This window comes from Hipposideros armiger, unplaced genomic scaffold (assembly GCF_001890085.2).
Source record: "Hipposideros armiger isolate ML-2016 unplaced genomic scaffold, ASM189008v1 scaffold_13, whole genome shotgun sequence".
In the NCBI taxonomy this organism is placed as follows: domain Eukaryota; kingdom Metazoa; phylum Chordata; class Mammalia; order Chiroptera; family Hipposideridae; genus Hipposideros; species Hipposideros armiger.
The window spans coordinates 5,141,131-5,164,673 of record NW_017731363.1 but is presented as its reverse complement, the minus strand read 5'-3'; the positions used below and the strand labels follow the sequence as shown (position 1 = coordinate 5,164,673).

At 36.1% G+C, this 23,543-nt stretch overlaps 1 protein-coding gene across 6 annotated transcripts in view; it reads left to right on the top strand.

Annotated features, from left to right (window-relative positions):
- Positions 1-23,543, top strand: part of RPS6KA3 (ribosomal protein S6 kinase A3) — a 111,182-nt gene that overhangs the window by 48,203 nt on the left and 39,436 nt on the right. For all 6 annotated transcript variants that reach the window (XM_019666972.1, XM_019666937.1, XM_019666980.1 and 3 more), the window contains 5 exons: positions 5,457-5,573; positions 11,348-11,429; positions 19,365-19,445; positions 20,268-20,347; positions 20,955-21,061. In XM_019666972.1, coding sequence (XP_019522517.1) covers positions 5,457-5,573; positions 11,348-11,429; positions 19,365-19,445; positions 20,268-20,347; positions 20,955-21,061 — 467 coding nt within the window. The remainder of the gene's footprint in view (positions 1-5,456; positions 5,574-11,347; positions 11,430-19,364; positions 19,446-20,267; positions 20,348-20,954; positions 21,062-23,543) is intronic.

The window sequence follows — 23,543 nt, the reverse complement described above, 5'->3', positions numbered from 1 at the left end:
TATGCTACTATGACTGTACATATACATAAAAGTAGATAGAAAATACTTTGCTGATGTAATAAGTGAAAATTAAACTTAGGAGGAACGGAAACATGTGTTGAGGATAAAACAGTGGCAAGTTTTTGGAACTTGGGCCATAAGCATTGATCTTTTCTCTCTACCCTCAAGAACATTTTTTTACTCTCTGAGCCCCAATTTAGAAAAAGATTTTTAAAATTCCAGTTGGTATCTTCAAAGAAGTTTGGAATGATTGCATTCATTTTGGTGGGAAGCGGGTAGGGAGTGGAGGAAGGTGGTGTTGGGGAAAAAAAGAAACATTGAGAAAAAAGAGGAGTTGAAAATGTATTTAGAAATGAGATTTGCCAAAATAAAAAAATTCAGTATGAGGGTAGGAAAATAAAGTCAAGGAAGTTTCAGAAAATAGGAGAAAAAAGATAAGTGACATAAAGGATTCAATTCCAAACATGCAATATCCAACTAATAATTGAGTTGCAAAAAGAGAAATCCTGGAAAGTAGATAGAAGGAAATTATCAAAGAAATGCTAGAATTCCCTCAGAAGAAAAAATTCAGGTTTAGATTATTAAGGTTCACCAAGCATCTAGCATTCTGAAGGAAAGAAGACCTATATTTATCTCACTAGTATGGAATTTCAGAAGTACAAGGACAGAGCAAATTCTTAAAGCTTCCGGAAAAAAAAACAAGGTCACCTACCAAAAAGTGTGTATCAGGCTAGCATTACCCGTCTCAGCAGCCCAGGGTGGACCAGTGGTGTCAACGTGCTGAGGCAAGATTGTTTTTATTCTAGATTTGGTACCAAGCCAAACTATACAAATGTGAAGACAAAATAAAGACATTTTCAGATGTGCAAGGTTCAGAAAGTTTTCTTCCACATCACCTTTCTTAGGAAGTTACAAGGGAATAATTAATCTAAGAAAGAGAAAGACATGGGAAACTGAAAATAGTGGATTCAACCAGGAAGGAGATATCCCAAAGATAATAGCTGTGCAGCAAAGCCTAGAGAACAACCAATCCCAATGGGAGGGCAAGCGAGGGCTTTCAGAAGAATGGAAAGTACAGTTAAGGGCTAAGCAAAGATTAAGAATAATGGTCAGACTAACCTCTCCCTGCCCCCCAAGAATGGGGGGGCGGGGAAGGGGCCCAGGGAAGGACTGTTAGAAACAATAAAAATAAAAAACTGGACAAGAAATGCATGGTACAAATAGAAATCAGAGTTAAAATGTATCATGAATTTAAGCATTTGATGAATTTTTTTTCTTTTAAGTCCCCTTGGGTTGGCCTGGAAATCACTGTTATGGGCACATATAAAAGGAAATATAATATACTTCCTAGCCTGCATTTGACCAATATATTGTCATGAAAATGTGGATGCTGTTGCATAGACTTCCAGCTTTTACAATTAGGCTGTGTCTCAAGAGAGCATGAAGGATTTGGTTGTGGTTACAAGAGAGAATGTTAATTTTCTTAATAATAAAAATGTAAACATACAGCTAGCAGCAGGTGGGGGGAAGTTTGAGAGAAAGAACATGTGGGTACTATTAGCCTCCTTTTACAAAGTGATGAGTAAGGATTCTATCCAAAACTGATAGAAAAGAGGTTGGTGTAAAAGTAATATAATTATCAAATAGTGGGAGAAAGACACTGGAAGGGACATAATATAAATGAGTCCCTCATCTTTCTTTATTTTAAATCGGTAGGCATTGTCTTAAAGTTAACAAACTAAGAAATAATCAAAATAAGTGCCAAATGAACTAATTTTTTTTAAAAGCCTATGTATGGAGGTGAGAAGAGACTTATTTTTCATCATAAGCCATTCTGTCACTGTTTGATTTGATACCCATGTGCATGTATGTATTACTTTGATTTTAAAAACAAAAAAGTTAGAGAACAGGAAGTAACCCAGGTTGACAGGCAACGTGTAAGGAGACATTGGGAGATAATACTGGAAAAGTGGTAGAGGCCATATTGCAGAGGGCCTCAAATGCCAAGGTGAAGCAGTACATTTAATTTGGAAAAACTTGGAGTTGCTCAGCAGTCTGGTCATAATGACCAGATGTCTACATTCAGAAAATGAATTTGTCAGGAGGACAAATTGGATCGGCAGTGGCAGAAAAGAGCATTATGAGTAACCAAGCTAGTTTCAATTTTCCACAAGAAAGATAATGAAGGATTGTACCTGGATGATGCTATTGGAAATAAAAAAAGAAAGAATGAAAGGTATTCGCAGTACCACATGCTTGATACATAGCAGGCGTTTTAGTATATGTTTAATGAATGAAAGAATCAAAGGGATTTTAGTAACTTGTTTGACACGAGAGGAAAGGAAAGGTAGACATCAAAGATGAAATCTTTCTTGAATAGTAACTGCTATTATTTTGAGATCCATGGCCTGATGGTGGCTCACACTATGGGAGTAAGACTTAATCCTGAATGCCTGCTACAAAATGCAGAACATTTATAATCCAGTGATCCTTTCCTGCCTGTGTTGCATTTATTTGTGACAATTGTAGTAGGCATTTGCTATGAAATAAAAGATGATAAAATATTACAGCCTAATAAGTCACATCCCACTTATCCAAGAAAGAAAAGTGGTGAAGCATATAGAATGTTACAGAGTATAATTCTTTACAGCCTCATGATTTACGGGCATAAATGGCCATTAGATTCCAGTTAGGCTCTTGAACAGATAGTTTTTTTTCCATAGAAGGCTACCTGGCAAATGCTGGAATCCAACCCATGAACTTGGCCTCATGAGTTCAAGTCAGTAATCCACTAGACTTCAAGGTGGGATGTGATAGCTCTTTGGAGTACAGAAAAGAAAGAGGAGAACTTCTTTATAGTTTCATTTCCATGTATAATGTATATATAATTTTTTTAAGATTTTCTTGGGGAATCGGGGAAGGGAAACAGACAAGTTGCTGTCCTTTGGTTCTTCAGTCTAGTTGTGGAGGAACGTCGCTTCACTGGCCCATGTTGGTATTATCATTGCACTCTTCCTGGGTGAGGCAGTCGCTTGCAGGCGATTGGACGGCCGCTTACGGCAGCTCACAAGAGTTCACAACAGCTGCTGGCCAGCCCCACTGCAGTTTACACCGTTGCCAGCGACTCACGGCAGCCCAGCTCCAGGTTGAGCTGTTGTTCACCATCTTAGCTGTAGAGGGTGCGGCGTCACTGGCCCTCATATGTGGGATCCAAACTGGGACCCTGCTGCTTAGAGCTGGCGTCCCAAGCCAACTCTTAAACAACGCGCCACTCAGCTGGCCCAGTATATATAATTTAATAGTACGAAAAGAACATGTATATAATTCATAAGCCAGTAAGTATACAAATATTGGGTGTATGCTGATTTTTTTTTTTACTGATAAGGATGTGCCACCAAAAGTTCAGCTAAACTTCTCTAATCAGTTTAGCTAACTGACCCAAGAGGTACAGACCAGTTAAAAAGACCAGGGGAATAAGTTTGTATTTTCCTGTCATTGCTCTTTGATGGAGAACCACCAAGACCTTTGTTTTAGAAGTCATTAGAGGTCTGGAGACCTGGGATAGAGCCCTAAGCCTGCCAGTTACTGGCTTGTGATCTTAATCTCCTTAAACTTCAGACCATAGAGTATTCAAACCCCTTTGTCTTTAAAAGATCTGTCAAATTTCTAGTGGTGAATGTAGGAGTCTGTAGAGAATTCTGAAATATTTTTGCTTGCTTTGGGGTGTACTCCACTGTATTATCAGCCCTCTCTAACACTGGTATGTACTCAGATTTGTCGTGAAGTATAAATGTAAGATAAAAGGTGTAAAAGCACCTCACCCAGGCTTGATACATGCTAGGTGCTTAATAAATATTTGCTGGATTTTACTCTAAATCTTACTTGATCAATCACACATATACATTGTTCTTTGAAAGTTTTTAAAAAGATTTTGCTGATTTGCTTCCTGCCTTTCCTAATGTAGTCACGAACAACTGTCACTCTCAAGCCCTTATCCATTGGTCTCATTTGGAGGAAAGGGGTGCCCCAGAAGGGTGTAGAATCTTGGACTCAGCTAATGCTTGATTCTACCCTAATGCCTACTGTACAGGATTGCTGTGAGAATAAAGGAGATAATGCATGTGACGTTACAAAATAAAGGACTAAACCATGTTTTATTGTTGCCAAAGTTCCAAGAGAGTCCAAAATGATTAAGCTGCCTAAGTAGTAGGACAACCTCCAAACTACAGCTTCTGTCTTACAGAGTAAATTGGTGGGCCTGGTTTTCTTTTTTGTCCTCTTACAGGAGTTTTTTTTTTCCTTTCACGACTCATTTTCAAAAGCCACAACATTAGGATACCTTGCTATATCTTTCTGAGAAATTTTTGTAATTCCCTATATTGCCAACATTCTGTGAGTGTCTCAGAAAATGTTAATTGACCTCAAACATTTATATGGAATAAAATAGTAATAGAAATAATTGTTTATGTTTGTGTAAGACATTTAGATTCTACTAAGAGTACTTATGTGTACTAGAAAAAATAATATTGTAGGCAAAAAGAAGAAAAGAGTCTTTGACAGGCTTATGTTTCTGGTTTTGTTGGGCTTTGTTTTATTGTAGTTTGGGCTGTAACATATAGTATTTGCCGTGATTAAATAAGGTGTATTTGATCTGATGATCACATGGTGAATAAGTAGTTGAAATTCTCTGTATACTGACATATTTTCAACCTTTCTCTTCTTCTGATAACTTTTCCTCAGATATACTGAAGCATCCACTATCTTTAAAAATCCTTCTCTTAACCCCGAGACCTTCCACTATTTCATCATGCTGAATAGTCTTTTTTTTTTCTGTGTCTAATCCTCTATCCAAATATCGAAGTTATTTTCTTTTACAGTTCTAAAATTATTCGTTTTTCCTCTCTCAGATCTCATGTAGTCCTAGAAATAGATCACAACTTAGATATTTCAAACAGAATAAATTTCAGCATACTAATTCAAATGGCCTTCCTGAGAGTAGAAGTCTCCCCTGTTACCCCAGAATATTTTTCAACCTCTCTCCCCAGTAAACGGGTTTTTTTTTGTGTGTATAGGATTAGTTCTACCTAAACGCAACCACATGTCAGAACACAGCAGATTACTTTTCAGACTTTTATACACTCTCTGCCCTCACCCCATGAAACCTGTTTATTCTAATTATCTCCAATAGGAAGAATGAAGACTTGGGAATACTCAGTGCTAATGTTATGTAGAAGTTAAATGGGCCTATGTGGTAGGCTGGTATTCTGTCTCTAACATTCAACTTGAAGGTATATTTGCTGGGCATGTGTTTTCTGTTACTTAATGGGTCAGTAAAGGTGGTTTGTATATGTTAATTTGAGAATTTCTAATATGATACACTAAATTTATATTGCTTGATGTATAGCTGGTTCAAGTAGCTCTAACTCAGTTTTCTCCTTTTGTATTTGCATCAACAGGAAGAAGGCAGTATCAAAGAAATCGCAATCACGCATCATGTAAAGGAAGGCCATGAAAAGGCAGATCCTTCCCAGTTTGAACTTTTAAAAGTATTAGGGCAGGGATCATTTGGAAAGGTAAGTCATGAGTCTGTGCTTTTTAAAAAGTTGATTTTTGGAATTCGTATATACTACATACAGATGGAGAACAGAAATATTTTATGAAATACTACTGATCTCCCTACAAGCAGTATTTCCTGTGTTTTTACATTTCTCACTATTAGTAAGTGTGGGAAAGTTATTAAAGTCATTCAAAAGTACACTGAAAACTTTCATAAATTGGCACTATTCACGTCATAATCATTTTATCTTCAAGACCATGTGACCTCTCTAATTGCACTTCTTCAATGATTAAAAGTCACAAAATATTCCCTTGATAGCCTGGCCTCTTTTTGAGTCCTCGTGTAGAGTTGGAAGGTTATCTTAGGTATGATCAAACAATATGGTGAATGTTTAAATTTAAAAAAAATTTATGTGTAAAAGACACATTGCCATTAATCCCCCTTAAAATGCTCCCCCTTGCTTTAAACACACTTATCCCACCGTTCTTGCCACTTTCTGAAGCAGTTCTGGAAGTCCTCTTTCGTGAGTGTCTTTAGTTACACTGTTGTGGCTGCCTCGATGTCCTGAATCGATTCAAAATGTTTTCCTTTCATGGTCATTTTGAATTTGGGGAATAGCCAGAAGCCACACGGTGCCAGATCCGGTGAATAAGTTGGATGAGGACACAGTAATATTTTTATTTGACAGAAATTGTACCAAAAGTGATGTGTGACATGGCGCCTTTCCATTGTGATCACAAAATATGGTGAATGCTGCTGCTGAGTGCCATCCAACGGAAAGACAGGGATTTTCAATATGAGAAGCGGCGTGTCAAACCTTAGTAACAGTGTGTCACAAGTTTCAACTTGTTCAGTGCAGTCAGCTGAGTGTAAGCTACAGTTGAGAGGTGTGTTTTAAAGTTCATCATAAGTCATCCTCCATCATGACAACAAACACCCCGTGTCACACATCGCTTCTGATATACGGCAATTGCTGTGAGATAAAAACATTACGGTGTGTCCTCATCCACCTTATTCACTGGACCTGGCACCATGCAACTTCTGGCTCTTCCTCAAAGTCAGAATGATTCAGAACTTCGAGGCAGCCACGACAGCACAACTAAAGGCACTCACGAAAGAGGACTTCCAGAACTGCTTCAGCAAGTGGCAAGAACAATGGGATAAGTGTGTTTGAAATGAGGGGGTGTATTTTGAGGGGGATTAATGGAGTGTGTCTTTTACTGTATTTTTTTTAATTTAAGCATTCACCGTATTGTTTGATCATACTTCGTACATTATAACAGTGCATCTCAGGCTTTCCTCCAGAGTATCCCTAATACCAGCAGAAAGTGAATGGGCACTTCCAAAGAACTGGGATGGGGGATTACCACTACAGGTATGAAATTTGGGGGATTTTTATCTTTAAAATGAATGCAAAGGGTGTCTTCTATCATTGACATCCATGTTTGTTTTGTATATCAAAAAATATTTCCCAAAGCCACCAACTAAAAATTGCTCCAGCAAATGTAATATCTTTTCTTTCAAGTATTTCTTGTCCCCCTGCCACACACTAGAGGAACACTTCCTGTACTTCATTTTGAGAAGTACCACATTAAAATTACTACTACTTGATCTATCTAGTCCATTTCTCAGCAAGAGGAAAATTCAGAGGTTGCATTCAACTTGCATTTTGCAGTGCTTCCTTTACCACCTCTCTGTGAGGAAACATTTGAAGATTTCATATTTTGCAAGCTTCAAAACAATACCAGTTGAAGCTCTCTTGTGTATTTTAATGGAACTAGTTAGCAATTCTTCGCTAACCTGGGTAACTTGTTATAGCTGTTAACCTCTTTCAAACCCAAAGTGTTGCTTTTCATCTAAATATAATAAGTAGCCAGCAGAACATAACAGTTGTAAGTTTGGACTCTAGGTCAGCCAGACTTGGATTAAATTTTTCTTTAATTAAAATTTATTGGGGTGACAATAGTAAGTAAAATTACATAGGTTTCAAGTGTACGATTCTGTAGTACATCATCTGTGTATCACATTTTGTGTTCACCACACAGAGTCAGCTCTCCTTCCATCACCATATGTTTGACAATTTTTTTTATTGTACTTGCTTGCTATGTGTGCTTGAGCAAGTTATTTAACCTCTTGGAGCCTCATTTTTCTCTTCTAGTCAGTCATTAAGTATTGAAGTTCCTCAAGGTTCCAGTCTAGGCTGCCTCCTCCTTACTCTATACTTCGTACTAATTATGTTCTCTGTTCCCACTATCTTAATTATAACCCCTATACAGCCAATGTAACAGATTTATAGCTCCAATCTAGATCGTGCCCCCAAGTTCTGAACTTTGTGTACAGCTGCTTATTTTTTCTCTTCACATGTTTCAAAGGCAGTTTAAACTCAACATGTCTAAGACCAAATTGATGATGTTCCCCTAACCCCCAACCTATCCTGTTTCATTTTTCTCTGTCACTATGAATGGCATCCAGTTAAGCAAGCCAGACACTTGGGAGGCATTCATGATAAATCCTTTTAGTCCTCCCCTTGTCTCGCCCCACACCCCCCACCACTGATCTGATCTGTCAGCAAGTCCTGTTGATTTAGTAAAGATTTCTCAAATCATGCCTGTCTTCTCCTTCTCCACTGCCTCGCCAGCATTTGGAGGAGGCTCCTAACGGGGACTTCCCAAATTTATTGTTTCCTCAGGCCATTACTTACAGGCAGCCAACTTGAGCTAATCTTATGCTCCACCCCCTTAACCCTTTATTAGCCTCTCTTTGCTTTTAGGATAAAGACATTCTATTTTTAAAGATTTTTATTGGGGAATTGGGGGATGGGAACAGCGCTGGGGAATTGGGGGAAGTGGAACAGACAAGTTGCTGTCCTTTTGTTCTTCAGTCTAGTTGTGGAGGACGTTGCTTCACTGGCCCAAGTTGGCACCATCATTGCACTCTTCCCGGGCGAGGCAGATCAGTCGCCGGCTTCTGGATGGCTGCTCACTGCGGCTGCTGGCCGCTCACGCTGGCTGCTGGCTACACACGGTAGCCCATGGCAACCCACTGCCACAGGGGCTGCAGCCTATGCCGTCGCCGGTGACTCACGGCAGCCCAGCTCCAGGTTGAGCTGTTGTTCAGCATCTTAGCTGTAGAGGGCAGTGTCACTGGCCCTCATATGTGGGATCCGAACCGGGACCCTCTGGCGTCCCAAGCCAGCTCTTAACCAACGCGCCACTCGGCTGGCCCTAAAGACAAATTCTTAAGATGGCCGAGGAGCCCCTAGGTCCGGGACACTGGCTACCTCAACATCGCTTTATATACTTTTTACTAACGGTGTTCTGGCCACATAGGTCTTCTTTTTCAGTCCCTTAGCACCAGGCTCCATCCCGCTAGAAAGCCTTTGCACATGCTTTCCCGTTTGCCTGAAATACTCCACCCTACCCCCATGCCTTCCTCATCTGGTTAGCTCCTGTCATGCTTATCATCCCAAAGTCTTCCCTACCATCCTGACTAGGTCATATTCCTCGATTTTACTCTCTCAGAACATTATGTACCTCATCTTCACAACACTCACAACTGCAGTTTTTCATTTGTATAACTATTTGTTTACTGGCTCTTTCCCCCACTAGGCTATATGTTCTATGAGTGCAGCGGCCATGCCTTGTACCATGTCTCAGCATTGAACTGGTAGCACAATACTTAGCATATAATTCTGGAAAGAATTAATGAGTAAATAATAGACCTCACAGGGTAGTAGCGAGAATTAAATTATATAAGGCCAAGCACATAACATCTACTATGAAATTGTATTATCATGCAAGGTATATAGATGGGTTTATTTCTATACATTAGATTTTCAGGGAACACAACATTTAAGTTTTCAGGAGTTAGCATGCTTCTCCCTTTATTTCTTTAAATACCTTACTATAAATAGCAAACAGTAAAAATAGGGTGTCTCCTTTCTTACTCATCCTGAAAAGCCAATCCAAGCCAAGAAAACAGGGATGACCTGTCAGAGCCTAAAATAGCATCATGGGGGAGTTCGAAAGGTCAGAAATGCTCTGGTTGGGAAGATCCGATGGCATCTGGGACTGCGGCTGCTCTTGCTATGTTTGACTGGTGATCAGCCAAAGGCACCAGAGTAAGAAGAGCACCCTGAGCAGGAACACACAGCTTGGTGACTGGCTGGGTTCTTGTCCCAGTACCTCCACTGTGACACTAAACAGATTGTTGAACCTCTCTAAGCCCTAGCTTGGGCAGCTATAGAATAGGCATTACTTAGTAGGCCTGCCTCCCAAAATTATACTGATGTATTAAAAATGCTTGTGAAGGTCCTTTACAACAAAGAAGTGCTAAAAATTGTTAAGAGTGTGCTTTCAAAGAAGGGTGAAGAAAGTTTGGAATCCACAAGGAGAATATTTCTTGTAGAATGGCTCAAACAAGCTTGGGGAATCTTAAGAATGAATAAATATCAGCTAAATCCTAATTACCTCCACCTAATTAGAATTTATTTCTGTTCAAAAATATTAATAATCTCTGATAACCTTTAGCATTTAAACATCATTCCATCCTTAGGAACCACCCTCATTAAGAATGCTTTTGTCTCCTTAGGTTGGCTCACTGCTAACTGGCTGAAAGGAACTAAAGGGTGGGGAACAGTGAAGGGAACAAGGAGGGCGTGATTTGGGGAGAAGAACTCACCCTGCATCAGGGTTTCACTGCAAGTGCTGGTGCTCTTCACTTGACTTGAGGTCACTGCCCCAGTGCCTTTGGCACAGTTTCTCCAAGTGAGGAACTCTGCCTTACCCTAGAATAGGTTTTTGATTTTGTGCTCATAGCCTGGCAGATAATGGAGAGCTGACCCTAAAGTTAATTCTTGATCGTAATTGTGTCTCTTCTTCCCCATCTGTGGCAGCTGAATCACACTGCTAGGAAAGAATGGGTAGGAGAAAAAGAGTTGAAATTCAGGTACATTTAGTGGGTCTGTTTCAAGGTTTGATGGAAAAGATCATGAAACTAATGGTCAAAATGAGTAGAAGAGATTTATTGATAGTTTTCTATTAGCCATGTTGTAGTGTGACCATGAATTACTTAGAGCAGGCTTTATTTGTTTTTTATAAATCCCACACTATTTGTCGAAAGGAGCTAAAAAATATTTGGAAAACCAAGATGCTCAATAGCATACCTGAGAATCATGTTCTTCATATTTAGGTATATGTGATCATTTGATTTTTAAAGCTGGGGAGTAGGAGTTCTTAAGTTACATTAAATATTTGTGAATAGGCTTCGTCAGTGTGTTTTAAATTGTTCTGCCCAGTAGAAATAAACCTATGTACAGTTCTCATATATAGAAAAGACCATTCATCAGTGAATAATTATAGTAACAGAAAATTGTAGTCAAGGGGAACTCCTGTATAATAATTTTTATGGAATCAGAAGAATTTTTGTTTTGTTAAAAAGCAAAGCAATCACCACCTGTGTTGTACTTTAAAAAGGTTAGATTTTTCTCTAATTGCTACATAATTTAAAGATTTGTTTCTGTCTTATATGTTACATATATGTTACAATTCTTTAGGAATTGGCAAACAACAAAAATAAAGAAATGTATTCACTTATATTGACACCCCAAGTTACAACCACTGTATACAACTCATTGTATTTATAATTGATACATTTTAAGGAAAATAGTTGATCTACAATGTATCAGAATCTTTCTGATAATAAACTATATTATAGCAGGAGTCTTATTTTAACAATGGTATATATAGTTTTGATACTTCGTAAAACTTATTTTCCCTTATTTAAATACAGGTTTTCTTAGTCAAAAAAATCTCAGGCTCTGATGCTAGACAGCTTTACGCCATGAAAGTATTGAAGAAGGCCACACTGAAAGGTAAGTGCTGTTACTGTTTGTAATGTTCATGTAATATAAACAAACTGACAGATTTCAATGGACCTCATGTGACATCTAGGCCACTTGCTTTCTGAATCTGTTCCTGTTACCATCTTTAAATTTAGACTTTCTTTTCGTGAATTTTTCCTACTGGTCTAGGAATCAAGACTAGTGAGAACTGGACTTGCCATGTTATAAAAGAAGTATCAATTCATCTTGGGCTTTAGGCAAGTAGAAGTTTAGAAGATTAAAACTGGGTTTGATTCATCTTCAAATTAATATAATTATTTTAATGTTTCAAAAACTTACTGTTTTCCGGGATGCAAAGTAGTTTTTATTCTAAGGACTTTGTCCTCTTGACATCTGGTCTCCAAATAAGTTTTTATTCCAAGCCTCTGATTTTGAAGAAACCTAATGTAGGATTTGGCTCTTATAGGTAAACAGTCATTTACGAGAAATTGTATATAGATTTTAAATCCTCCTTTTATTTAGTAGTATCACTTATTTTACCACATAACCTCTAGTAGCTTTATGTATTGATTCCTAACATCATTATTTTCTTCTTCAAAGTACCTGTAATTTCTAGAGTTTCTTAAATATTCTGGGAAGAACTTCGGTGATGATCACTTATTATTTCTGATGTTATTCTTCCCAATTAGTCACTCACTCTGGATATTATCATCATTCCAAGAAATTTCACCTTCCTCTATAAATATCCATTCTCTTGTTCCCTTCCTGAATGTAATTTGTTTCTTTCCTATCCAGTCTCTACCCCTGGAATACTACTCAATTTGATTCTTGCTAGGACCAGGGAATTAAATTATATCCTTAGTGCCCTACTTTGTATCACTATTTCTGTAACTTTATACTCATGAATTCCATGTTATAAAACTGTAGATGGAACTCATTATGAAACTCTGAGAAACCTAAAAGATACAAGGAAAGGAAACAAATTCCCAATTCCTTTTAGAGAAGGCTAACTGTTGTTAAGAATCTCTATATTCCTCTAACCATCTAATTAGCTCCATATCCTCAAGATTCTAGTTGCATTTTCCTTGAAATAGTCAAAATTTCATTTGAAAAGCATACACCTCAAAGAGTATTCTAAAAAAGAAGAATGAGAAAGCAACAAACTCTTAGGTTTAAAACCTATTTAAAGTAATAATTTAGTGTGTTATTAGGGAGAGTAATAGAGGCATACAAATCAGTGTAACAAAACAGTACAAAAGTATTATATATTAAATTTTAATGTATTTGTTACAAAAATATTGAGTATTTCCTGTGCTGTATGACAAAGCAGGTGTACAGAATAATGGGAACTTACCGTATTCCCCCATGTATAAGACGCACCTTTTTTCAAAAAATTTAGGGTCTAAAAACTGGGTGCGTCTTTTACAGTGGTTGTAGATTTCAAATGCCATAGATGGAACTGAGGATGAGGCAATATATGAAGACAGTGACTCGTCATCAGACACAGATGAGGACAAGCTAATGGTTGGGAGTTTTGACAGTGATGAGGAGTTGTATAAATTTTATAATGAATAAAACTTGAGTTCAATAACTTTATGTAATACATTTTTTTTCAAATTTCGGGCCCCCAAATTAAGGTGAGTCTTATACATGGGAGCATCTTATACATGGGAAAATATGGTAACTAATGATTTCATAAAGTTTATCTGAAATACTCCTGAGCAACCAGGGGAAAAAATTAGTCTTCTTTTAAACTCTATATCATAATAAACAGCAATCGAGCTGAATTTTACAACTTCTCACATCTAGAAAATTTGTGAAGAGATATTGAGCAAATCACAAACAAATTGACAATGCAATAAATTTTAGTCTTTCGTATAATGAAAAATACTATGAATAGGAAATCAGGAAATTGTTTGCCTCAAATATTACAAAATATTAATATAAGGAATTGATTAAAGGGCTCTTTCTAGCCAAATCTAGGACAATTTGAACATTTCAATAAATAGTGATAGTGATAGATTACAACCCACTGAGTAAAATAAGAATCCATGAGTTAATCCATAAATTAATTAATGGGGAACAGCAGAAAGCACTTCCTTACAGTAGAATTTCAACTTATAAATGTAAAAGGAATGATTGAGTTAAGAGTTCCTAAGAAATAACATTACAGCCTCCACCTAAAGGATTTCAGAATAAATTTTATGCAAGAGACTAAAAGAAATACTCTTTGGAAAAATGTTCTATTTTGCTGATAAATAAATGCATATAAAATGAGTTATTTTATATGATGGCAACATAAATTGGAAAGCAGTTTTGCAATAAGCACAAAGAGCCATTTTTGCTGCTAAATTAGCCTGAGGAAGTAATCTCAAGAAGGAGTTTATGCACTTGAAAATTCTTGTTGTAACATTATTTACAATATTGAGAATTTAGAAGTCACATAAATATTGAGAAATAGAGGAATGTTTAGAAAATTATGGGATACCACTAAATAGGCTATTATTTAAATAAAACACTTCAGGTATAATCACAAAAATGAACTTAATTAAAAATATATTGGACCGGCCGAGTGGCTCAGTTGGTTAAGAGCTCGCTCAAGAGTTTGAGCTCTGAGCAACAGCAGTTCGAGTCCCAGCCCGAGCTGAGCAGCCGCTGAGCTGCCAACAGGTGGCAGGATGGCTCAGCTAAAAAAAAAAATATATATATATATATATATATATATATACATACCATTATAACAGATTTGGCTACCATACATATGTAAAATTACATAGATATAAGCTGTAAAAGAGATCATAGAAAAGTGAAAATATTTGACTTATAGGAATTGTAGGCTGCTGGATAATTCTTAATGTGTACATAAATTTCGTTTTTATTTTTGTCCAAGTATTATGTGTATGGAGCCTTATAAAACAGCAGTGTTTTACCTCGCCTCCTCCCTGTCCTGATTCTTGACCCCCAGAGACAATGACTTTCATCTCTGTAGCTGCTGCCATTTACCTTCCCATTCAGTACTCTTATATTGCGATTGTTTAATTGTTTTCATTTGGAGACATAATCTATTGACTTCCTAATGTGGAATATTAGGATTTAGTTCTCTTATACTACCCACACACAATTTCCCTTTTCATGTTTTGTTTTCATTATTACAGCTTTAATAAAAACTGGTTTCATTATTACAGCTTTATGAAAATTGTTCCTAGCTGAGCCAGATAGTGTACTGGAGTCACATTTCCTTCACATCTTTGCTGTATTCGATCTCCTTTCCTAAATCCTGTATTTACCTTTTTCTTAGTTTACTTTCTAGTTTTGGTGGAACACATCTTCTAGTAGCTACCTCAGAAAGGACGGATGGATGGTAAATTTCTGTGACCTTGCTTGTCTGAAATGCCTTTATTCTGCCCCCCGCACATAATTTATAATTTGGCTGGGCGTGAAATTCTAAGTCAGAAATAATTTTCCTTCAGATATTTGAAGGCATTTTCTCCATTGTCTTTCAGTTTCCTGTGTTGCAATTATGAAGTTTATTGCATTCTGATTCCCAGTCCTTTGTGTGTAAGCTGCTTTGCCACTTTGGAAGGCTTTAAAATCAATCTACTCTTTATCCCTGATGTTCTGTAATTTGTATAGTGGTATTTCTTTTTTTTTTTTTTAAAGATTTTTTGTTTTATTGGGGAATTGGGGGGATGGGAACAGTGCTGGGGAGTTGGGGGAAGGGGAACAGACAAGTTGCTGTTGTTTTGTTCTTCAATCTAGTTGTGGAGGATGTTGCTTCACTGGCCCAAGTTGGCACCATCATTGCGCTCTTCTCTGGCGAGGCAGATCAGTCGCCGGCTTCTGGACGGCCGCTCACTGCAGCTGCTGGCCGCTCACGCTGGCTGCTGGCCACACACGGTAGCCCATGGCAATCCACTGCCACAGGGACTGCAGCCCACGCCGTCGCCGGCGACTCATGGCAGCCCAGCTCCAGGTTGAGCTGTTGTTCAGCATCTTAGCTGTGGAGGGCAGTGTCACTGGCCCTCATATGTGGGATCCGAACCGGGGCCCTCTGGCATCCCAAGCGAGTTCTTAACCATCACGCCACTCGGCCGGCCCTATAGTGGTATTTCTTATTGTGGGTTTTTTAAATTCATCTCACTAGGTATGGAATAGTCTCTTTCAATCTAGAAACTCATTTCTTCAGTTTTGGGAAAGTATTCCAACTCTTCTATTGACCTTTTTGTTTCTACCATATTTTTTAATTTCCTAGATTTTCCTTGTTCTCTAATTATTCCATTTTTTAAAAAAATTTTGTATTATGGAAAGTGTCAAACATTTACAGAAAGAAACAGAAGACTATAGAGAACCCCCGTATGCTCTTCTCTCTGCTTCAACATTTTTCAACTCATGATCAGTCTTTTTATCTGTGTTCTGCCCCTTTCCCACTTGATATTTTAAAGCAAATCCTAGACATTGTATAATTTCTTCCATAAATATTTTAGTATGTATCTTAAAAGAAATAATACAACTCTATCATATACCTAAAAATCAATATACAGATATCCAATCAGTGTTCAAATTTCCAGTTGTTCCTATTTTATAATTCATTTTCTTTCAGCAGTTTGTTTGAATCGGGATCCATATATGGTCTACATTTTGTAATTGGTTGAAATCTCTTTATGACTTTTAATCTATGATTTCTGTCTCCATTTCTTTTTTTTTTCCTTTGTAGTTTATTTGTTGAAGATACTGATTCCTTCTCCCATACCTCTTTTAAAGCTTCTTATTTCATGGGTGCCATGTGGTCTTTGCTCTCTCAGTGGATATAAATTACAAGGTTGATTTTTAAGTTTTCTTTTGTTTTTTATATTGTCTCTCTTTCCCTTTATGCCTTTTTTTCCCTGTTTATTCTGGTAACTGTTTCTCATGTTTAGAACCTTTCCTCAAATGCTTGGGGGTCCTTTGCTATCTTTCATTTAAGAGTGAGGGACCAAAAAGCTGATTGGAAAGTTTTGTGGCAAGAGTTTGCTTATTACTCACCGACCGGACTTCCTTTTCTTAGGCTTAGATTTTAGCTTTCTCTGATCTGCTGTGTGAGTTACCACTTACTCATCATCTTCTGCTACTACTTCCTCTCCTGTTCTGTCCTTGTGAGTTTATGCATAATTTTTCCATTATTGTCATTTCATTGGGGTTTTAGAAGAAAGTAAAACATCCATGCTTAACCAGAAGTCTCCTTCCATTTTAAAGTTCCTATTAATACAATAAATGTGGTCAAATAGAAGTCTATAGCATTAGGTGGGGTTTATGGGGATTTTTGTCCTAATGAAGTAGTTTATGAGCTTAAAAGGTTTTGTAAACCATTGTTTAAGACAGTTTCTTAGTACAGTGTCCTAGAAACAAACAGCATTTCTTCTTGTTCACTCTTATGTTCAAGTCAAGGAGGGTTCAAAATCTGATAATTAGTATGTAAGAAAAATTATTTCAGAATAATGTAGTTGCTTTACCAAAATGAGTCAGTATAAACAAATTCTATTTTAGAGTTTAGAGTTTAACCAATATAAAACATGCCTTTTTATGACCCATGATATCCTAATCAAAATTCCTGATTATAGGATGATTTATATTTATCACTTAGTCTTTACATAAGTATAAGAAACAAGATTAGAATTATTACACAGTTCTACCTCAGACAACATGAAGGAATTCTTTTGAGTGAATCTCACTGCTCATTTTCAACTAAACAAAGTTTCATCAGCATTACGTATAAGGAAACTATCTCACAAGATAATCATAATAGAAAGGAAATCACCTCTCATTTTAGAGAGAATGAAGCAGGAAGTCCCTGAGCACTAAAAGGATTTGACCAACGTAACTCACCTAGTTATTAATATTAGTATGGCCACCAAACTATAGCTTTTGACTCCCATTGTGGTAGAATAATAGCAGAGGGATATACAGTAAATATTGATGGATAATTTTGCTTCTTCTGAATAGAGAAGTGATTATTAAATGATGAGCTGTGTAAGGTTTGTATAATTATTGAAAGAGGTAGAAATTTAAGGTAACAGGAATCTACTCAAAGATTGTATGGGTAGCAATGGGAAAAGGGCAGATTTGGGCTAGACTGGGACAGAATTATCAGCAGGCCTAGGTGATGAACCTCATTCACATAAATAATAGAAAGGGCCTGTTGGATATAAGATACCAGAGTTGTACTGATAGGACAAGATAATGAAATCAGAGGTTGATATACCAACTGGACAAGTCAGCTACAAAGAGCTGTATAGACATCAAGAGCAATCTATTCCTATTCCTGGCTTGACCATTTTCAGTCACTGGCACCAAAACCTCCCAGTTGGAAGTGAAAAACTGATAGAATGAAAAATAGGGTTTTTGGGTTTTTTTAAGCTTCTTTGCTTATTTTTCCCAGAGGTCTTATTTCTGTGTTTTAAATATCTGTGGTCACCTTACATTGAAAAGAGAACCAGCTCACCTTTCTTTCTGTCCTTACCCTCCCCCGCAAAAGACTCTCTTTACTATTCTTTCTATTTAATCTTTGGCACAGTCGTTCAGTCACTCTAGCCTGAAAAATAGAACTTATCTATGCTTTATCCTTTTTATTACGCAACAGAAAAAAATTAAAACTTTAATGAATGATCATTTTCACCTCTTATGTCCATTGAGCTACCAACACAATTAGAGTACATCTCAGAATGTATTCTAATCATTTATTTACTTGTCTGTCTTTCCCACCAGATTATGAGCTTCTTGAAGATTATTTTATTTGTATTTATCCCATAGTGCCTGGCACATAGAATTTTCTCAGGAAATGTTTGGTTGATAAAAGAGAGCTTTGTCGATGGGGTCAAACATAAATTCTTCCTGGCATTCTGAATTGTCAAGCGTCTGGATCCTTCCTATTTCACCTCCCCACTTCCCACAGTGATGTGGTTCCTTCCCGTTGATCAGGCATGCCTCCATGTCCTTCCTTGTGCTGGTACTCCATACCTGGACTTTTCTTCTCTAGGCCCAGCCCTTCCCACCCATCTAAACCCTGCTCTACAAGTCTCCAACCCCACCTCTTCCCTCTAGCCTTCCTATGCAAGTAAAACCGATCTTTCCCTTTTCTGAATTCCTGTTCTACTTATTGTTGGTAATAAATCATTTTCTCTATCATATTTATGGTGCTATCGCTACCATTTAATTGAATTTCTCTTATATACTGGGATCTGGGATGTACAAACCTTATCTCAAATGCTAACACAGCCCCCAAGGGTACAGTGGTGTATCCGCATTTTGTAGATGACAAGTACCTGAGGCTCAGAGAGTTACGTAACTTGCTCAGGGTTACACAGATCTGAGTCCAGATCTTTCTAACTCCAAAAAGCCTTCGCTCTTTCAACTGTCACACAGTATTTCCTCCCCACTCCCTCTTCTCTTTCCCTCAAAGTAGACCTTTTGGGGCATATCCATTCTTTCCCATATCTGCCATGTTTCACAGATGCTTAATGAATGTTTGTTGAATTGAGTTGATAGGGTTGATAGGGGTATTGAAACCTATTCCTTTTTTTTTATTATTATTAGTTTCAGGTGTACAAAACAATGCTATTCCATTTTTGTGTTTTAATATTAGGATGCCTTGTTTTTAAAAAGTTGCTCTTTTTTGGCCATTTCTCATAATTTTGATTAAAATACTTATAAATTTGATGTTAAAGCCAATATCAAATATGTTCTCTGTATTTATTTTTTAACTTAAGCACAGATTTTATAAATATATATAATTTCTTCTGGTTATATAGTTTAGTAAAAAATATATAGTTATTAATTTTGAAAATTTAAGAGTAATATGTATAAAAATATAAATTCACATTTTTATACGTATAAGCAAAATTTTATTTAAAATAGGCACCAAAGATATTTTGTTTTAAAGATTGTCTCTGAAAGCTATTGCAATGTAGCCACATGTGCAATATTTTATAGTTCGAGACCGTGTTCGGACAAAAATGGAGCGTGATATCTTGGTAGAAGTTAATCATCCTTTCATTGTCAAGTTGCATTATGGTAAGTAAGTTATGAACCACCTCCCACCTCATTCCTTCACCTCATCCCCCACTCCCTTGAGTGCATTCAGGTATACTAATGTATATAAATATGTATTTGTGTATATTTATATGTGTTTAACAGATACATAGACTAAAGCTGTGGAAATTAAACCATTATTTCTTAGACAAAGTTTAGAAGCTTTTAATCACATTTAGCTTATGTTTCTTTTAAACGTTATAGTTTCTGAGGGGTAGCCATAAGAACAGGTAATAATAATCATTTTTATTATATTAATAAATAATAATGTACCAGCATTTTATAGTCTATATGTGTGAGCCCAACTTAAAAATAAGAAAGATCCATAGTGTCCTGAAATTTTTATCACCTTTCTTTTCCCCAAAGACATATGTGCTTTTTCTCAGTGGGTAAACATGTGGGGATTCTTTTTATGTGTAATTAAAGCTACCCAACCCACATTTTTTCTGTACTTAAGTGGCATGGTTTTTGTATTTAGTTTCATGTTTAAGTAAGTCTTTTTCTGTTCGGAATTTTTCTTCTTGATCACATGTTTTAGAACTATTGTATTCCTGGAAGACTGTTGCCTGAAGAAAATCTAACAAATGTTCTAGTGGTTCCATAATAAGAAATACTGCATTTAACATTACCACATGGAAACTAAGAGAAACTGGTGGTTATCTTCTAAATAAAAATCAGTTTGGACCTATGATAACAAATGATTAATTTGCTAAAAATAATATTCATTTGTGAATACTGACCTAATGTAAGCCTAAGAAAATAAACTATGGTGGATTAATCGAAAATTTTCATTTCTTCATTCAGCTTTTCAAACTGAAGGGAAGTTGTATCTTATTTTGGATTTTCTCAGGGGAGGAGATTTGTTTACACGCTTATCCAAAGAGGTATATAATTTTTATTTTTAATCTATTTATACTCATCCTGTTTCAACTAAAGCTTTGTTATATTTCAATATTATGTTTATCATATTTTCTCTAGTGGCACAAGATTCTTACATTGAAGAATCAGAACCAAAAAGACTTCTTTTCCCACGTTTTGAATTTATTCTAAAAGTAGAACTTTAAACTAATTAACTGTCTTTGTCTTTTGTCCTACTTCTTTTAGTTATAGTGGGGGTTTTTTCAGAAGTAATAATATATTAGCAAGATATCCTTAAGGAATTAGTAGTGGAAATTCAGCATGCATTTTAAAAATTAGTTTTCATTTCTAAGATGGTTACTGCGATAGGGCAGCCATGACACAATCTACATATAGTTATTACTTAACAAAATGTAAAATGATTTACCCCACAGTGCCTATTCAGCATTAGTAAGTGATTAGTTGAATGATTTGATCATTATTGCAAATTTCTTTCATAAGTAAATTGTGGATAAAACTACATATAATAGCATATTTATAATTTTTTGAATATTTAAACTCTAGGACAGAACTTTAAATAAAAATTACAGATATAAAAAGAAAATAAAGTCAAAAAACTTATTTTATTTTTAGGTGATGTTCACAGAAGAAGATGTCAAATTCTACTTGGCTGAGCTTGCACTTGCTTTAGACCATCTACATAGCCTGGGAATAATCTATAGAGACTTAAAACCAGAAAAGTAAGGAATCATGCTACTAAGTTGAATACAATGTAATATCATTATTTTGGAGGTAATAAAAAATAAAATTACTTCATAGAACTACCATAAGCATTGCATTAGCATGACTGCTTCACATTTCTGCTAACACTATGTATTCTCATACTTTTAAATATCTGTTAATGAAAATTCCTGTTAATGTTATCTTGCTTTGATTTGCATTCTTTGATTTTTAATGAGGTTGAAATCTATGTTCATATGTTTATTGGAATTTGTATTTTTGGGTGATTTTTCTGTTCATGGCCTTTGCTCATTTTTCTTTTGGAATTTTATTTTTTCCCCATTTATTTGTAAAAGACCTTTACAAATTAAGAATTTAACCATTTGACATATATTGCAAGTACATTTTTCTAGTTCATCTTTTAATTTTAACTTCGTTATTTTAACGTTCACAAGTATGTTTTTTCTTAGTCAGATCTATGAATCTTTTCTTTTGTGATTTCTTCCATGATTTTTATTCTTAGAAAGTCTTTTCCAATCCCATGATCAGATATTTTTCTTCTAATTTTATGGTTCTTTTTATATTTTAACTACGTCTAGAAATTTTTTGGTATGAAGTATGGCAAAGAGCTAATGCTTTCCTCCAAATACCATTTACTGAAAATTTTGTTCTCCACATGATTTCAAATTTTAAGTGTAAATTGAGCAAATTCCCATTGCTTTGATAATAGCAGTTATCAAGACACTAATATTATTTAAGTTGTATACACATCTGTGTTTTAATTTGGCAGCGTTTACCACTTTGAGTAAGAAAGTTTTTATTTTTCCTTTTTTAAGGACATAAACAAGAGCCATGCTCCATCAAGAATTTTTTTAAGCAGCTTTATTATTTTTTTTTTATTTTTTTTAAAGATTTTATTGAGGAATTGGGAAAGGGGAACAGTGTTGGGGAACTGGGGAATGGGAGCACCCAAGCCAGTGTCCTTCAATCTTAGTTGTGGAGGGCGCAGCTAGCTGAGCCCCAAGTCCAGTCCGGCAGCTCGCGGCCGCTCAGCTCAAGGTGCCATGCTCAGTCCCAGTTGCGGGTGGTAGGAGCATGTGCTCTCACCAGCCGAGCCATCCCGCCACCTGCTGGCAGCCCAGCAACAGCTCAGCTCAGGCGCAGCTCACTGGCCCATGTCGGAGTCGAACCTGTGACCCTGCTGCTCAGCTCGCACTCCCAACCAACTGAGCCACTCGGCCGGCCCCTTAAGCAGCTTTATTGAGATGTAACTCACATACCATACACTTTACTATTTAAAGTGTAAAATTCAATGATTTTTAGTATATTCACAGAGTTTTACAACCATCATCTTTATCAAGAATTTGGATATTACTTACATTAAAATGTTACATGCAAAATTTAAATAATATATTACAATAGAAAATAGAGGAAATACTCCTTTGAAATCCTGTTAAGTGGTCATTTAGAAATTGTTATACTTTCACATTTTATGTTTTTCATGTATTTTGTTTTTGGATAAGTTTCATATGGTTCTATTTCTATTTCCCAGATAATTAATGAGGTTTTCTTATCATTTTCCCAATTTCTAACTATTACATAAGATATAATTCCTGGTGAGAATAAATATTCAAGCATATAATTCTTAGAAGAAAAAAATTGCTATAAACATAAGATTAAATGTTCATAATAAAAATATGTTAGTGTTTTATGTCATTTAATTGAATGTATTTATTGTAGACTGTTGTATTAACATTGGTCATACAGTTATGATTAAAGCATGGGCCCTGTCTCAAAGGTCGAATAAGATAAAATGTAGGTAAGATTGTTTAGAGTGAGATCTTTCACATACATGTCTAGACAATGCTATTAAATCAAAATAACTCTTAATTGTTAAATGATACAAGTAAAAACCATTATATAGAACTTGGAAGAAATTTAAGTCTTTAGACCAATTGTTTTATGCACTGTAAGGGATTTTCCAGATACTTTTAAACTAGAACTCTGTTATAATAAATGTAGCTAAAAATAATTATTAATAGTTGAAAGGGAACTTTGCTTATTGAGAGTAATACAGTTGACCTTTTCTTTAAAAGATAAAGGATGGGCATGGTTATCTTAAAAGAATGCTTTATTTAGAAGGCACAAGTAATACCCTTTTACCCAAATGTTTTCTTTTTTCTCTCAAAATTATCAAGAATGATTTGAGGTTTGTTTTGTTTTGGTTTTAGAAGTGCCTTTCATGTGTTTATTAGACAGAAGGGAGGGTGATTTCCACCATACCTAGTAATTCCCTCTATATTCCCTAGATGTGTTGATCTGCTTCGTAATTAAGCATAATCAAGATTGGTGTGTTTTGTTTTTTTCATAACAAGTTACTTGTTATAAAGAGACTTGAAAAATATGCCCCTACTGAATTACCCACAGTGGTAAACTTTATTGTAATTATAGTTGAATTGATGGCTAGGAACATCGGTAGTATTTTTGACATAGTAAAATTTT